This window comes from Gambusia affinis, linkage group LG20 (genome assembly GCF_019740435.1).
Source record: "Gambusia affinis linkage group LG20, SWU_Gaff_1.0, whole genome shotgun sequence".
Classification (NCBI taxonomy): Eukaryota; Metazoa; Chordata; class Actinopteri; order Cyprinodontiformes; family Poeciliidae; genus Gambusia; species Gambusia affinis.
In genome coordinates this window covers 1,636,607-1,654,930 of record NC_057887.1, presented here as the reverse complement: position 1 = coordinate 1,654,930, position 18,324 = coordinate 1,636,607, and the positions used below count along the sequence as shown (strand labels likewise).

General features: G+C 40.7%; 1 protein-coding gene across 2 annotated transcripts in view; it reads right to left on the bottom strand.

The window, feature by feature from the left end:
* Positions 1 to 10,851: 10,851 nt before the first annotated feature.
* Positions 10,852 to 18,324, bottom strand: part of jmjd1cb (jumonji domain containing 1Cb) — a 101,558-nt gene continuing 94,085 nt past the window's right edge. The window contains exons 19-27 of one of the 2 annotated variants that reach the window (XM_044102984.1): positions 17,926 to 18,273; positions 17,667 to 17,835; positions 17,495 to 17,585; positions 16,757 to 16,887; positions 15,950 to 16,072; positions 15,508 to 15,647; positions 15,228 to 15,404; positions 14,321 to 14,452; positions 10,852 to 12,571 (exon numbers count right to left, since the gene is read on the bottom strand). In XM_044102984.1, the coding sequence (XP_043958919.1) occupies positions 12,479 to 12,571; positions 14,321 to 14,452; positions 15,228 to 15,404; positions 15,508 to 15,647; positions 15,950 to 16,072; positions 16,757 to 16,887; positions 17,495 to 17,585; positions 17,667 to 17,835; positions 17,926 to 18,273 (1,404 nt within the window). In that variant the 3' untranslated portion in view covers positions 10,852 to 12,478. The remainder of the gene's footprint in view (positions 12,572 to 14,320; positions 14,453 to 15,227; positions 15,405 to 15,507; positions 15,648 to 15,949; positions 16,073 to 16,756; positions 16,888 to 17,494; positions 17,586 to 17,666; positions 17,836 to 17,925; positions 18,274 to 18,324) is intronic. The other variant, XM_044102983.1, reaches the window with a different exon arrangement.

Here is an 18,324-nt window from a genome sequence, read left to right as displayed (position 1 = left end):
CAAACTACAAGACCAATGGAAATACACAGCAGAAGAAGACAAGTAGTGAGGTATAATGTCTCCACTTTAGAGTAAGAAGAAACCTCCTGAATCTTCGTTGCAGGTACATGAAAAGGTTGAGACATGTTTACAACTTTACACAGTGTGATCGTTTCCTTCTCCCAGGTAGAAGAACCTGTCATTCTGGATTCTGCTCACAGAGAAAGTCCTTGTTTCCTCCTTGGCTCCTGATCAAAGGAGTAATGCTCTCTATTGTCTCATGCACCTGTTAGATCCTTTGACCTCTCTGTATTTACTAGTGAGGTAATCAGAGACCGGTGAGTGTGCTGTGCACACTGCATGTTTTTAGTAGAGTCTGGTAAATGTTAAAACTTTACTGCTGGGATAGAAGGCAGGACTTGAGTTTCCCAGGTTGTTCTGCTCACTGATGAGGCTCGTCAGTGTTTATAAGGCAGAATGTGGCACTTGGATGTAAATGTCAAAGAGGAATCATTATCAGCACGACAGAACAAGTACGATTTGTACCTTTTATGTCATTTTATTGTCTTTTAAAGATTTAATGACTGCTGGGCTCATAAAAGAGGAAAATACGTGTAAAGTTTCATTGAAGAAAACCCAGTGAGTTGTTTACCAGCTCTGGTACTCCCCATCAGCCTTCCTTTAGGCCTAAACCACATTCAAACAATCTAACTCAGACAATGTTCACATCATACGGACACCTTACATGTTTTAAGTTAAGTCTATATTAAGTAGGCGTTCAATAAATATTTAGGCATTTAAAGTTCTAGAGCAGATTTTTCATGTTGTGACATTACATTATAATCATGAACATCCTCAAGGAGCTGCTGTGACAGAATGGATTAATAAAACTACTCATCACAGAGGAATCAGAGCCAAAAATAGCTTCAAAATGAGAATAGACAGCAGAATACCGACACACCTCCACCCCTTCTGCTCCACCTTAACCACCCAGGAATATACAAGAATCATCAGCACTGGCGCCCCCTAGAGGTGTGTTCTCTCTGCCGCTCTGTGGACTGTTTGTGAAACTTCTGAAGTCCCAGATGATCCTGGTGACAGCACTGAGTCTGCATGCAGACAGGATCAGCTGGTCCACTGCTGAGCCAGAACCACCCGTAGCTGGACGTCCCCCCCAAACACACACACACACACGAACCCACATCCACACACACATCCAGCCTGCCCTCACACAGTCAGTAACATCATGGCCTGCTCTCATTCTCAAGACCTGAGATGGTTTTCCCCCACATACTGTGTGTACAGGTTTCCTCATTGCCATCCACATGTACTGTGTCTTCCTCATTTGTAAATATACTGTTAATATCCATATTTGCAAGAAAGAAAATGCTTGTTTCATTTTCTCTTTTTTGTTGATCCATATTTTAAATGTCTGTTATTGAGAGCAAAGTCACATTTCTTGTTTGTGTGCATCAGACTTGGTGAATGTATCTGATTCTGATGGTTTAGTTCTGAAATGGTGTGTTAGTTTTACATCACACACACCTCCCAAAATGTTTCTCTTTTTCTCTCCAGTCTACAGAATATTTTCCCAAAAGTGTTACAGACGGTCAAGATGTTTTTGGTAGGCCTGTCACAAAAACAAAATGCTGCTGATAGATAAATTGTTGTAGACGTTGTTGTGATTAAATGATAATATTGTGTCCAAAAGTTAGAAAAAAAAACTCAACGGGGAACCCTTCAGGTCCAGATGCTTTGCCACGTCTTATTTTTAATAATTTGTTCCATTTAATTGGAGCTTCAGTAATTTTAAAGGCTTCCAGATCAATTTTTGGAATCTATCAGATTTAGAAAAGAGCATTTACTTATGAACCCACTTGCTCTGCAGAACTAAACCTCAAGTGTCCTACTCCACAGTTTGCTCAACAGCGCCCCCCTTTTTCAAATTCTGACCTCACCCAAATCCCATCTCACTTTCAGAGCCACTCAGAAGTTTCCTGCTCCGCCTTGTTTTTTGTCATGTGATCCAGGATCAGACAGTGAGTGTTATTTAGAAATACAGCATGATAAATCTGCCAATAAATCAGAAGTGTCACAGATTGGCTGAACTCTTGGCCTGTGATGGTTAATAAATACAGGTTAGCAGGACAGAGGTTGACCGCAGGGCAGAGATCAGTGTGCATGTCACCTCTGCTGCTGCAGTGATTTCACAGCACAACGAGGGAAACAGCTTTTAGAAACACTGCTTCTGTCAAAATAAACAAAAAGTTGTTTCACATGGAGCACTTTCTTAACTGAAAAGATCCTACATTTATCAAACCAGAGTAACTCTCTCAGCCCCCTGTCTGCTGAAACGTGATGCATTTTCCAGCTGGAGCCGTCAGCAGTCGTCCTGTCCTGCAGTGGGACGACGGTCTGTGAACGACTCACGTTTCAGTCACACCTCCCACAGAGCGCACCATTCCAGGCCAGGAAGTCATTTTATGCTTCTCACACATGTGAGAAACTTTTATGGGTCGGAGGAGAGGAGGGAGAGGAGGAAGAGGAGGGAGAGGAGGAAGAGGAGGGAGAGGAGGAAGAGGAGGGAGAAGAGGAAGAGGAGGGAGAAGAGGGAAAAGAGGAAGGTGCTGTGACGCTTAAGTTTCAGACTCAGTTATTTTCAACTTTTTTGCTTGTTTATTTTGATCTGCAAATATATTGGTTATCTTATGTCACACATTTCTTTGAAAACAAATAGACTTATGAAAAAAAATTAATCAAATGCTTACTTTATCTGAACTCAGAGGTTCCACCTTTGTGGCTTACCAAAGTATTCATAACAATTTTTCATATTTTTTCACATCACCACCACAAACATGAATACATCTTATTGGGATTTAACATGAATGATCAAAACAAAGTGGCTTACAACTGTGAAGGAGAATTAAAGATGATTCAAAACATTTCTAACAAAAAGGTCCACAGCTCAAGGCAGGAATCTGTCCAGAGGAAAACTATTAGTCATCTTCACTAATGTGGTTTTATGGAAGAGTGGTAAGAAGAAAGTCGTTGTTAAAAAAATCCCCCATAAAAATCCTGTTTGCAGTTTTCTAGAATCCATGTTGGACACAGCAGACATGTGGAAGAAGGAGCTTTGGTCAGACCAGAACCAAATGAAACTTTCTGGTCAAAATGCAAAACATGGAGAACCAACACTGTACATCACTCTGAACACACTATCCCCACTGACAAATAGGGTGGTGGCAGCATCATGCTCTGGGGTGCTTCTCTTCAGCAGGGACAGGGAGGATAGTGACAGTTGATGGGAAGATGGATGGAGACGAAAACAGGACAATGTTGGAAGAAAACCTGTTTGAAAAAGACTTGAGACTGGAGAGGAGCTTCAGGACAACCACGCTAAACATAAACCCAGGCTACAATGGAATCCTTTAAAACAAAACGTGCATTTATGTTAGAATGGCCCAGTCAAAGTCAAATACCAGATATAAACTCAAGATGTCTGGTATTTGACACCAGAAATCTGTTTTCCAAAGAAGAAACACAGAGGTCACTTGCTCACACACTGGTGGAGGTAACAGGCTGAGTTTAGAGTTTAGAGCTGAATTTAAAGGGGACATATCATACAAAATTCACTATTTTAAGTATAAGTAAGAATTACAGTTTTTACAATATTTTAAAAATTGTACAAATTCTTAAAATATCCTTATTTTACAAATTCTTAAAATAATTTAATAATTTATAACAGATTTGTAACACATTTTTGTGTTCTGTGATGTAACAGACATTTTTGTCAATGACGTCAGTGAATTTGCTGTGGAACTGCTAAACTAGGTCATGGACTTCCAGCTCACCAGTTTTGTGAATCCATCTTTTCATCTTTTTTTTCTTTTGTCACATCAATTTTCTTGTCCAAGTTCAGCTATGCTGAAGTTGCAAGTAGGCGAGTCCAAATGTTAGCTCCAGGGTGTATTAACACACTATTCCTTATATCACCGTCCGGTTCCTGGTTGAATTGTATGGTTCTCGGAAATGTTCCTACATCACTGAGGAAAGTTCTCCTGGTTTGAACGAAGCACTTAAAGATAAAGTGCTTCAGCAACCTCTGCCAGTATCAAGAGGGATTTTCTGAAAGCTTTTGTCTGATGGGGACATCACTTCCTTCTCTCTACAGAAAAACAGAAAGCTTCAAATAATACTAAAATAACAACAAACTTTATTTCAGACATGAATTTTGTGAGTCCTGGCCGTTGGTCTGACAGTAGCGAACAGCTCCTGTTAGCACTGTCTGCTAGCTTGTAGCTGCCGCCTTGACAATATAACTGTTTTTCATGTTTTGAATATAATTATTCAGCTTTGATTTTGTGGGTTTTGTCTTGGGACCACATGATCCAAATGCATTCAGTACAGTGACAGTTTCTGACATGGGCAACTCCCACTGAACCAGAGGATCAAAACATCAAAACACCCTTTAAAGAAAAATAAATAAATAATTTAAAAAAATAATCATTCCCCCTCCCCTTGCTCTACAGCTTTCTAAAGGGTGGAGGGAGCCGGTGTGGGTCACCCACCGGGTGGGACCACTTCTGATTCAGTGGCATTCTTGACATTTGCTAACTCCTTAACTGTCATGCCTGGTTTACTGGAATGGAGAGGGTGTAAATACAGTGATATCACCTTGGTGATGCTTTCATCTGAATGTGTGGTTCTGCAGGCTTGACTTCATTCTCCTGCTCTGGGTCAGACTCTGGCTCCAACATGTAAGGTTGGATGGACAAGTCGTCCACTGTTGACATCTTTAAAAAACTTGGGAATTAAAAGTTTCTCTGACAATCGCAGATAATTGAACTGCTTCTATCAAACTACAAAAATGGCCAAACAGGGTGAAGAGAATCACTATGTGCCCTGGAGGAGGTATGAAATGTCTAATTCACATTTTTTTTAAAATGCAGCAAAACAAGTTGCTCTAAAACAAGTTGCTCTAAAACAAGTTGCTTGGTTTATGTAGACCAGAAGAGCATTATTTACATGTGAAGATGAGGATATAAAAGCAAATGTCCACTTTAAGGTCAGTAAGTTCAGACTGATCAGCTGATTTGTCATTGTAAAGGATTTTAGACTTAGACTTATTTTATTGTCATTGCTCAAAGAAACATAAGTAAAATTAGCAATGAAATGTCATCACTTGGCCACCGGAGCACACACAGAAACACAAGTGTGCCTATAATTACATAATAAACAAATAATAATGTATTGCTAAATATATATAACTTAGTATTTTCAAGCAGTCTCAGACAGTTTTAGTGATGGGTTTGTTGAGCAATCTGATGGCCAGTGGGTACAGCTATTTCTGAGTCTGTTTGTTCCGCAGCAGATGCTATGGAATCTCCTGCCAGATGCCAACCGGATGAACAGACTATAGAAAGGACGGCTGGAATCAGAGAGGATCTGGATTGCTCTGGTTAAGCAGCATCTGTGTGCAATGGTGTGGATGGGGGGGAGTGGAGTCCCAATGATCCTCTCTTCTGTCTTCACCACTCTTCTCAGAGACTTCCAATCTGAGGCCTTGCAGCTCCCAGACCAGATGGAGATACTGCTGGTCAGCAGGCTCTCAATGGTTCCTCTGTAGAAGGTGGAGAGGATGGGAGGTGGGAGGAAGGTCCTTTTCATTCGTCTCAGAAAGTGCAGCCGCTGCTGTGCCTGTTTCACCAGTGAAGTGATGTGAGTTGTCCAGCTGAGGTTGTGTAATGTGGAGCCCCAGGAAATTAGTGCTGCTGACGATCTCCACTGCTCTGTCGTTAATGAAGAGAGGTGTGTGGTTGGTCCAGACCTTCTGGAGTCGACATTGATCTCTTTTGTCTTGTCGACATTCAGGAGCAGGTTGTTTATTCTGCACCAGTCCACAAGATGCTGCACCTCTTACATCAGTAGTCTGTAGTTCACTTCATTGTTGTCTTGAATTAATCCCACAATTGTTGTGTCATCTGCATATTTCATGATGTGGTTGGTGTTAAACCTGGAACGACAGTCGTGAGTCATCAGGGTAAACAGCAGGGGGCTCAGGACACAGCCCTGGGGGGAACCATTGTTCAAAGAAATGATATTGGAGGTGTTATTACCCACACAGACAGACTGAGGTCTGTTGATGAGGAAGTCCAGCAGCCAGTTGCACAGTGGAGCGTTGAAGCCCAGGGAGACCAGTTTGAATGCCAAATGCTGGGAAATGATTGTTTTCAATGCTGAGCTGAAGTCCAAAAACAGCATCCATAGGTGGGTGTTTCTTTTCTCCAGATGTACCAGGCTCAGATGAAGAGCAGTGGAGATGGTGTCTTCAGTTGAACAGTGAGGTTTGTATGCAAACTGGAATGGGTCAAAGGCAATATAGACATAATGTGATCCTTAACCACTCTCTTGGAGCACTTCATGATGATAGATGTTAATGCAACGGGTCGCAAGTCATTCAGACATGTGATTGTTGGTTTTTTGGGCACTGGAATAATAAAGCATGAGGGGACAATGGTCTGGTGCAGAGACGTACTGAAGATGTCAGTGAGAACATGGACTAGCTGGTCTGTACATCCTTTGATCAGCCTTGCTGGAATGTTGTCGGGACCTGCAGTTTTTTGTATGTTGACCTTCCCCAGGGATTTTTGCACAGCAGATGTTTGGAGCCTGAGGGCCTGTTGATCAGGGTGAGGGGCAGCTTTCCTTGCAGGGGTTTTATTTAAGGCTTCAAATCTTCCAAAGAAGCTGTTGCGCTCATCAAGGAAGCTAATGTCATCTTGGAAGGATGGAGATGTGGTTTTATAGACAGTCACAGACTGGATGCCCTGCCACAGTTGTCTGGTGTTGCTGGCATCATGAACAGAACCTTGGATATAACCTTGAAAGATACCATTGTGATGAGTACAGTTATTTTATTTTGGGAAATCATTGTTATGAAGAAACAAGGAACACTGTCTGAAGGGTTAATGTGATAGATGAGAGAATGGTTGAACAACTGAAAACTCTCAGTTGCTTTTTGACAGCAAACTTGAAAAGGAATTATTTTGTAAATCTGGGATGAGAATCTGCTGTCCCTCCACATTCCAGCTTCTCCCATTAAATAAAATCAATCAACCAATCAATCATTCATTCAATCAATCAATCAATCAATCATTCAATCATTCAATCATTCAATCATTCAATCATTCAATCATTCAATCATTCAATCAAGTACCTTCAGAAAACAAAGACAAAGCCAGTTGTGTTCTGTCAGCTAAAAACAGGAAAGTGAAGCTACATTTCACTCAGCCTCACCCAAACTGGCCAATAACTGGACAAACTTTGCCTGCTCTGATGAGAAATGATTTCATCGTTCAGATGGTCGGATCTCAATCTGGTGACATGACAGCATGGTTTCATCCTGCCTTACATCAATACTCCAGGGTAGTGATGGTATCAAATTCTTACAAAGAAAAGGGAAAATTCAAAAAGCAACCAGCCTCTATATTTAAACGGAAACTTCAGTACAATCTGTGTAGTGAGCTCGGCAAGAAGATTTGCTGCCTCCTTTAAAAAGGAGGCAGCAAATCTGGTTGTCTGGACATGCTAAGATTTTGTGGTCAATGTCCTTTAAGGTTTTATGTCTTGGCAACTGAATTGGGCTTAAAAGCAAACAAATCTCAGCTTACATCAGTTACTGGGATCAGAACTTTAAACTTTGTCCATTAATTCATCCAGAACTTTGTATTCTGGAACCAGTGGTTCCTAAAGCCAGTCCTGCCTCCTCATCCTCTCATTCTCCTCTGACATCAGTGTGGTATTCTCATCCATACAACTGTGACATACTTGATACTTGCTCATATTCAGACAGTTGTTTTTGAGTGGAATGATTCTGTGTTCTGTGATTCTTCTAAAGAAGTGAGTCTGTACTGTAGCTGAGGCAGCTCTGCTCCCTTTCATGAGCACAAAGGCATGAGGCTGAGGTGGGAACTTCTTGTTCATGTGTCGAGGCAGAGGAGGTCGTTCAGAGGACAGAAACTCACAGGCAGTCTCTGGTCTGCCCTCCACTTAAACTCTCTCATCCAACACACTCAGTCACACACACACGCACACACACCTTGTCTCCTCTTTTTCCCCTCTGCCCTCAACTTAAACCTTCACCCCAGTCTTACCTCACCCCACTCCTCCAGGCCTTAACCCCCACCTAGTGTCTAATGGCTACTGCTTCACTCCGCCTGTTGCCTCTCCTGCAGCAAATCCATCCTACCCAACACACAAACACATCAGAAGTGTGTGTGTGTGTGTGGGGGGGGAGGGGGGGGGGAGTGGGGGGGGAAGTGAGTTCATACTCACACACATCTGATCAGGGGCAGAGTACCCAAAAATCCTACTCCATTAAGACGTCAACATATTTTCACTCAAGTAAAAGTAAAAAGCAACCATCCAAGAAATTACTCAAGTTAGAGTAACAAGTACATCTTAATAAAAATACTCCAAAAAGTATTTTAATTATATGTTTGGTTAAAAAAAAAAAAAAAAAAAAAAAAAAGTCTACTGAAGTACTGAGTGATCAAATTATCAATCATTTGATATTCAGATATTATATCATCAGATGCACCAAAATGTAGAGTTATGTAAAGTTTGGTAAGTTAAGAACCAAAATGACAATAATTTATAGAAGTAACAAACAAAACAACAAAAAAAAGGCAAAATTGTTTTCTCCACATAAGTTTTTTTTCCCCCAATGTAAAACTTATGAAAATATAACAAAACCTGCAGGTGTGTGTGTTCGTGTGTATTTGTGGGGAATGTTTGGTTAAAGCATGTTTTTTATTCAGTGGGCAGAGAATCCAGAAATGTTACTCAAATATGTAAGAGTAGAAACACTTAATAATAAAAATGACTCAAGTAAAAGTAAAAATGACAGTTAAGTAAAAATATTTCTAAAAGTAAATTTTCTCAAAATAAAGTGACTTAAGTAAATGTACTTGAGTAAATGTAACTATTTACTACACAACTCTGGTCATAAGACTGTAAAACTCTTACAGCTTCAGCCTTGATGGATCTAACAGCAAAAAGAGAAACAGCAGCAAGAAACACATTGGGGAAGTGAAAAAAACAAAAAAACAACTTAAACCTTAAAAGGCTGTTAGTCAGCTAATCAGGACTCAATGGTGAGTATCCTCACTGTTCTTCTTCATCACTCAGCAAATTTGTTCAGATGCTTGATGTGTGTATCCAGGGTCCGCCTCACTATTTCACATTTTCTGTTTAGGTCAGTGACTTTTTGTTGAGTCTGTGGATGACAGGCTGAAGACAGATCACTCAACAGGACCTCAGGTTGTCACCCTGTGATGGACCGACTCTTTTACAGTATTCACCTCCTATGACGAGCCTGCCTGATCCTTCACGCTTGATATAGAAAGTACAGGAGGACACGACTGTCTGCCTTCACTCCTGGACAGCAGCATCCTGCCTCAGTATGACCAGGGTCAGCACATACAGCAGTCTGCCTCAACGGAAATCAATAAAACTCGCATGAACCTCATCCTCATCTTTAACACAGACTGCTATCTGCAAACCTTTCTTTCATCCAGTTCCTTTGGCTAATAAATTTTCATTAGATTTATTAGTTCAGATCAATTTCTGCGATGGTTCTAGTTGAGGCTGCCTAATGCAGCGCTGCTCCAGATCCTTTAGTCAATCGGTTCCTGACCAGTTCTGTAATCTTTTAATATCTCCCAAAGTTCTATAATCACATCACTAAAATGTGTTTCATGTTGCCAAATCATTTCCACATAGAAACTGTGAAGGCTGTGACAGTTGCAACAGTAGTCAGAAAAAGGTCAGAGTTCACAACAAACAGGGCAATGGAACAACGGCACCATCTGATGGTTAACATTGCACAGAGCAACACACTAGAACCTCTGACCTCTGACCCCATCTCCAGTCTCCCATCGTCTCCATTCATCGAAGGACAAACCATTAAAGCTGCTTTTCTGCTAAGTTCTTTTAGAACATTCTTTAGTCGTGTGTGTATTGAGGCAGAGAATAGAACCCGTTAGAAGGAACTAAATGAAAACTTTATTCATTTTTACCAACAACTTAGCTCTGAAAACTCAATGCGAGACATTATAAACTTAACTCTCATCTTAATAAGTGGTGGTTCACAACATTCTCTAGTATGTTGTGATCATTAGTCACTGACTGCCAAGAGTTGCTAGATTTATCACTAGTTGTTTTGAAAAAAAAAAGTTTTAAAAATTAATAAACATAGCAATAAGGTGGATAAGTTAACAACAGCTTCTGTCTTTTCACACAAAGGACTCGTCCCCAAACCCAACCTGGATCTTTTGGCTCCGTCGACTTTGTTGTAATTTTTCAAAATTAGCCATGAGAGAGGTTTCAGGAGTTAGTTACACTTTAATCGCAAAGGAGATGCTGCCCTTTAATCTAATCCAAAAGTCAGCATTTCCAAAGATGCTGCAAATATTAAACAGCCAGTACAGAGCAGTAAGTTAATACTAGGCCTGTCACACAAATTTGGTTTCAAATTCTAGCTTCCAATTCAGGAAATGTGCTAAAGGGCATTTATATATTCAACAGGTAATACAGTCAGTTACAACTTTTGTGAATAAAAGTACCAGCTTTATACTTATACTATTCACAAAAGTGTGTTAGAGAGACTTGTATGAACAAACTTCACTGTTTTAATTAGCGAAAACACTGCAAAGGCGTTTTGTAGTTTTATTTTCTATCTGCTTAGACAGTATGCTTCGCACTGTTCTAATGAATATAAAACTTGTTTAAGCGTTTCCTCGGGGAACGCCCTGGGTTTCCTCTGGAGGAGCTGGAAGATGGATGGATGTTCTCTTTGCCTAAATGTCTTATTTTGTACTGTATTCTGTTACTCTTTAAAATATTTTTTTAAATATAGTTTTTGCCTGTCTACATAATGAGGTAGCAGCTTTGTGCTTCTTATCTACTAGTGAACCTTCAGGCTGCAGGTCCAGGTTGTCCATTGGTCTGGCTGTCGGGTCAGCGGCCCGGGGGCTTCACAGGGCCCGGTCCCCATTCTCTGATGGTGGGGATGATTTGTTCCCTCCGTTGTCCGGGTTACCCTCTGTCGTAGGATCTTTGGAGCGTCTTATCGATCTCGAGCTGTGAGTCGGAGCTCCTTCCTGGAACCGGATCTCATCTCATCAGAATCAAAACCAACAAGCAACATATTTGATAAATCCATTTTAATGGAAAATGTAAAACTTTTTTGAACTTTAATGTACAAAGCATCTAACACTTGCACTTCAAAAATTGAAAATTGAAGCAAGCCATGTTTTAAAAAAATACTTCACTTAATGTATATATGTATATATTTACACTTTATAGTTAACTTTATTATTTTAACCTTTAAACCTCAAAAGTTCACAATAGTAAATCTTATCAAAAAAAGCAAGACAATTCTTTTATTAAATAAATTACATCTTTTTTGTAAATGTCAAAATTTTACAGCGATTAGTTTTGTTTTCATAAACTGTTGTGTAGAAGTTTTTTTTTGTTGTTTTTTTTTTTTTTACATAATACAACTTTACAGTCTGAACAATAGCTTGGCAGTTCATTTTCAGAAAATAGATTTATGGCATGAGGACTGGAGAGTGTCAATATTTCCCAAAGTCACAGGCAGTAGCCCGTGTGTGTGCGTGTGTGTGTCCTCCATCACAGTAGAGATCATAACAACTGAAACCACAGAGTAAAAGAAAAGAACTATACAGCTCACATTTACATGAAGTCTCTCTTCTTCATAACATTGCATTTTCAGAGCTGGAACGTCTCTGCAGAGGAAGAAACGACAGTTTGAGAAAGAAAACCGAGAACAGAGAAGACAGACGAGAACGTCTAGAAAACAAAAGACACGGACAAATTGGAGAGAAAAGAAGGGAAAGAAAAGAGGCAGCTGAGGCTGCTGAATGAAGCATCCTTAATCTCCTGGTTCTCTCTTGTCTTCTGTTTTTACTCCTTGATTTCCTGGAGCCTCTGAGATTTTGTGTTTTGCTCCTGATGCTGCTGGTGATGCTGCTGAGATCAGCAAAATCTTCCTTCCCAGAAACCACAGGCAGTTTAAAGTGAGCCTGTCCTCAGCAGTTCCCACAGAGGCTCTCAGGGCTCAGTCTGTCACTGATACAGCAAGCCAAGGTCAGGCCAAGGTCAGACCAAGGAGGTCAGAGTTCCTCCAGCGGTCCTTGGTGTCCTGCAGCCATCTCTGCTCTGGTTCCAGGCAGTGAGGCTGCAGTCTCATGGGTCCAGCAGGAACTCTGGTCCTGGCTCTCCGTTTGGCTCAACAGAACATGGACTCAGCTGGGTTTGGAGTTGGCCACTAGATTGGGTCTGTCACTGCAGAGCCTCCAGGGTCATGGGAGCAGCTTTGAGCAGACCACCTTCAGCACATGATGAAGAGGGTGAGGCTGAAGACCGGCGAAGGTCGGAGGTCGTTTTGGATAGCACGGCCCAGGTTAATTAGGTGTCATGAATTCTCTTCCTTCAGATCTATGTCAGAGTTATTCCTCTTCAGTGAGCTCACCACCTCCTTCACACAGTGGTACAGGATATTCTTCACCTGAAATCGAGACAAACATCAACAATCTTATATGTAATCAAAAGATTAAACCTACAATTCTTTTGATAAATGAAAAATGTCTAAATGAGTGTCGCAAATGAGCTTCATTTCTCTTCTGCTCCTCCTACTACAGCCGATGTGGTGAAAGTAAAACTGGAACTTCTGCCTTTCATATGAAAAGTGTTTTTGGCAACATCTACTGGTCAAACTGTGTAGTGCAGGAGGTTGAGAAGTGAAAGTGCAGCCTGGACAAACTGCACAGAATTAGAATGACAACCAGCGGTGACCAGCTTCTAGTAACTTCCTCAAACAGGTAACTGAGTTACAAAGCTCTGAAAGTAACTAAATAGCATAAAAACAAAGTATCACACACCTTAGAACAAAAAACAAAACATGCTTGCATAAAAGCTTCTAGATGTCCCCGTCCACAATAACATTTTAAAATGTTCAAATGTCAAAATGCTAATATTAGCCTAAATGCTACCAGTGGCATGTGGGGTATAACTAGCATAACTATAACTAATGCACTGCCTTCTGATTTTTACTTGTACAAAAGTAAAAGTCAGATGTTTACTTCGTGGCACTTCATTACCAGATAATGAGCTCATCTCTTAGCAACAGATAAACACAAATATTCTTATTGTTCATAAGATTTCTTCTGCTCTTTTGAAATACTATTTATCTTACATTAGTTACTACTTAACTAACATTGTGCAGTTACTGAATTTTGCAGAAAAGTGAAAATGTTTTTTTTGTTTTTTTTGTCATTGGTGGTAAATATAAAAGTTGTGGAAGTCAGCAGAAAAAGAAGAAAATATAACCTTCTCCCCCTCACAATAAAAGTATACATTCAGCTGGGAAAAATATACATTGTATACGCCACAAAGTAAAAATTTGATTTATACTTTGTGGCAGTTCGCTACCAGAAATAAATGCTCATCTCTTAACACCAAATTAAGAGATGTGTCCCACAAACAACAAATATTGTTTTTGTTCATAAAGCAAAAGCATTTTAGCCTTATTTTAGCCTTGCTTTGCAAGTGACCTGAGAGAACTATTGAGGCTTTCATTTTGAAATTTTCAGTAAGCTTCATTTTCAAAGGCCTCACTAATCCCTTGTTTAACAGTGGATGGGTTAAACCAGTCATATGATGCCCCAAACAGCAAATACCTGCTGTGAAAAATGTGAAGGCTTTTATTTTGTTGGGCATGTGTTGGCTGTTATTTTGACAGTCCAGAGTGGTCATCAGTTTCATGAGCCTTATGAAACTTAATTCCTGTGCAGTAAATTTTGCCTAAATTGTTAATATTTATTCCATACCAACGGGCTGCAACTGACGATAAAATTAAAGTAATCCTCTCAATCATCATAGTGCAACTTATTTTATAAAATTATGTTTTTTAGTGCCAGGATTTTAATGAGTTCAAAATTTTAACATAATTAACTCCAATTATTATAATTTTTTTTTTTTTTTTTACAAGCAAAAATCCTGAGCTGGAACCTTTGCATTGTGTGTTTCGTACGACTAACAGCAGAACCCAATGGAAGAAGATCGCTTTCTTCTTCCAAACTGATCTGATTGGACGCTGGAAAACACTTGTTGTGTTCAAGTAGTTCTAAAAGGAGTCAACCTATCAGCGAATCTATTCAAACCTAAAAGATAGCACCTTGTGGATTCATAGATTTAACCTGGATAATAATCATGTAAAACACCAAAGGGATCCTGGCCTGTTCCTCAGGTTCCTTACCTGCAGCTTATCCTCATAGTTGACCTCCTCTTTGTTGGCGCGCAGCTCCTGGGTCAGGTGGAAGGACCTGCCCACATGCTCAGGAGACACAAAGTCATTGATGACTTGGACGCAGCTGTGAAGATTCTGTACCTGATGGACAAGAAGATGCACAGTTCAGCACAGGACAAATGGACCACAGTCTACCTACTGCAGAAATAATTACACATGAAGAAAAAACTCAGTGAAATGTGTGCTTGGTTGGCTTTTGTCTTGGTTGTAACCATGAATCTTGGTGATACGTTTTCTACTGTTGGAGCCTCTTATTCCTCTTCACTGGTGTGGGTCCAGTAGCAGAGTGGAGTGTTTGTGGGTTGTAGCCATGACAGACTGACCAAATCTTCTCTGTCACTGCCAAACAGTTTTTGGAGAAGGCAGTATGATGATGTGGGGCAGCATCTCCATCACCGGTTGTCACTGGGTGTAAAGTTTGTCCCAGACAGATCAACACACCCACACTGCCTCATGGAGAATAGGACACATCCCATAGCCATGTAGGACCAAGCTGGTGACCGCCGTGAAGGAGAGTGTCAGGATGACTGGGGTTCTGTATGGTTCTCCCATGTTTGTTAAATGACCCAAAGGTTAAAACTTCCAGCCTCCGATCCAACAAACGGCTCCAAACCAGAATCATCATCAGAATGAGCTGCCTGGCGTTAACAGAGAGGGTTTGACTGGTTTTTCTTTGGTGAAACCAACAAACTGAACTCTGCAGGTCGACACTGATGAGTTTTTCTGACAAATGTGTCTCCATGTTGAGGGAAATAAAGAGCTAAAGAGCCTCTAGGCTAAGAACACAGCCAAGAGGCATTGCTACAACAAAGACTTGAAGACAGGAAATATCCCAGTGGCTGTGCTGAGTAACTACCTGGTGCATGGCCCCTGCAGGAATGAGGACCGAGTCTCCCAGGAACTGAACAACAGTCCAGCCTTGAACTCCGTGCTCATCCAGGAGTCGCTGGCGCTGCTTCCTGCTCAGGTACCAGCTCTGCTCTCTGACTGGGTCCTGGTCCAGACACACATCCATACCTTGCTCCTTACAGAGCTGACAAAGGAAGAGAGTTTGTGAAGTGACAATATGTAACATGGCACTGAATGCACTGAAGAGTCGTCTGAGTCTGCTGCATGTATTCCATGCAGTTACCAACCTTGTGCAGAAATTCCCGGACTTTGTCCATGTCTCTGTTGAGGTAGATGTGCCACAGAGCTCCAGGTATCTCACTGGAGTCCTTGAGCCGCCTTCGAACGCCCTCGTCTAAATCTTCCTCCTCCAGACGCTTCAACACTCCTACAGACACACAGTCACATGCTACTCATGCAGTGCTTACCCATTCATTATGATGTCGCTTTCTGTCACATTTAAAGGTTCCAGACAAACAAATAATAATAATAACAATAATTGTGAACAAGGTTCTTCTACAATCATTTTTACCGTGAAAACAGAACAGTTCAAAAGTGATTAATTCATCCCAAACATATGCATTTCCTAATTGTATTTCTTAAATAATACGTTTTGTTCTATGTTAGTATGTGACAATTCAGTCACACAGGTTGCTTCGTTACGTCTCAAAAAGAATCATTTAAAGTTACCAGTTTTGGATAGGACTCCGTTCCCTTTCGCCACTCCAACATAAACCAGGACAGACACCACATCTGATACTTCAACATGGAGGTTGGCAGTTCCAAAGTCTTGATCCTGAGATGCAGCTACGCCTGCAGCAACAGACAGCCTTTAATCACTGCTGCAAGAGTGAAGGCAGTGGAAGATTACACAAAGACAGAACATTTGAACATCCCAGGAAAAAAAGCCCTCCAGAAGGAGATTCTTCTGTTTTGAAAAGATATGGACGTTTTTATAATGGATCTTGGTCAAACAGGTCAGCAGTGTTTAGCAGAAGCTTTTCCAAACTTAGACCAGATTACTGCTGTGCATTTATGCCTGGTGCTGTAATTTCAGTCAGCTGGTATAAAATTAAAACTGTCTGCCTAAAGCTGCCAAAGTTGCTGGTTAGCAGGATTCTGTTTTTACTGACATTATAGGAAAAAACATTTTCCCTCTGAGGACAAGAAGAGTATTTCGAAAACATAAATAAAGAGTGGAATCTAAACCAAATCGAACTCCTCCAGTAATCTGCTATATTTTTAGAGTCAGGACTTTTAGAGATTTCAAGATCTTTGCCACTATAATATATTTTAGCGTGATCAGTTTCCTATAGAAAACATAATGACTGGGATTAAATTATTACAATTTGTGTTAATATTTAAGAAACAAACAAATGACACAAACCTCCCCTTTAAACTCACAGAATATAAACACTGTGTCTTCATGTGGACTCTGTCTACAATGAACAAAATCAAACTAAACCTGAGCAGGTCGTCCTGAGCTGATCCTCTTACCATATGCACAACATAGTCTTGGCCCGAGGTCAGGCCTGACGAAAAAAGATGGCAGGTGTGAGGCGAGGTTGAGGCTCCCTTCTGGATCCGAATATTCTGGCAAAGGAAGGTTCTTCATCAGGTCGTCATACCTGAAAAATATATTTATGACAGACTATAAAATAAAGCTGGTTTTATATAGAACTTTATCATTTCCTGACTTGGCAGATAGTTGTGCTGTGGAAAAAGAGAGGCTGTTTTAGAGTTGTTATACTGAAAACACATCATCTAAGAAAATACACCAGATCTATGCCAAATTTTATGTATTTTAGTTGATCTTCTGATGCTACCTGGACATTTACCTCTGAACCAAATTATCTCATAAAATTATAATGATGCTGACTCAGTATGATAATTTTATTAGTGTACACATTTGATCGCAGTTGGATTTCTGATTTCAGTTAACTTATCATGATCATCAAAAAGCCATGACATCATCATCTGGGCCTTTGTAAATTGCTTTTAATGTATAACAATCAAACTGAATGCAAACCTCTGAATTTTAAAAGCTGTGAAAACTTTCTCTTGGTCATTTTTTGGCATTTACTAATCTAAAATAAGTTCAGCAATTCTAACTGAACTAAAAGAGGAAACCTTAGATTTCATTTCAAATAGTGAGAACATTTTTTTTTTTAATACACTGCATGAAAATATCAGTATGTTTAGAAAATTTTCAGGATTAACATGTGAAACATTTACCTTGATGGCATCAGAGCCATGAACTCCTCCCCAGACGGCCAGTCCTTCAGCCGGTAGACCATGGGTTCACCATCTTTGGACTTCGGTCGCTCTTAACAAGGAACAGAGTTTTAGTTAGATTAAACAACAAAACTAATCAAGTCAGAGTGAGATCTAATCAACCTAAACTCACTGGTAATATCTTCAAATCCATCCCAGAACTCCTTTATTCCAGAGTTGGACACCACCTGGTCTTTGCAGTTGAGGAGGTCTCCCTGGTGGTCTGCAAACTCCTGGTTAAAGGAGTCGGCCTTCCACAAGTTGACATTCAGTCGCTTATGGATCCCCGACACTAAAACAGGCTGGAAATGCACAGAAAACACAACAATTAACTGTCAAGCCTTTACTGCTGACGGTAAGCGTGGTAGTGGATTACTTGGACCCGACTGTACCTGTCCTTGTTTCCAGCACTCTCTGAACAGCTTCCAGTTGCTCTGATTGCGATGATCTTTGAGCCACAGCAGCCGCCTGTTATTTAACCACGAGTGAGGAATGTCTGGGTACTGATTGGTGGAATCCTCCAGCACCACTGTAGGCACAGTGGCTGACTTCTTCCTTTGTGCTTTGGTGTCGTCCGTACCAACGTGGGCGGGGTTGCTGTTGTTGCTAGGGGTCATGTGATCCTGCTTGGTCGACAGCTTGGTGGTGATGCTCTGGCGACTGGCAGGGATTTTATTCTCTACCACTGAAGCAATGATGTCATCCAGGATGTTTGGCATGGTCCGGCCATCCTTTCCAGTCTGTGGACACACAAAGAATATTTCAAGAAACTCAAATAAAGCAGCTTCACT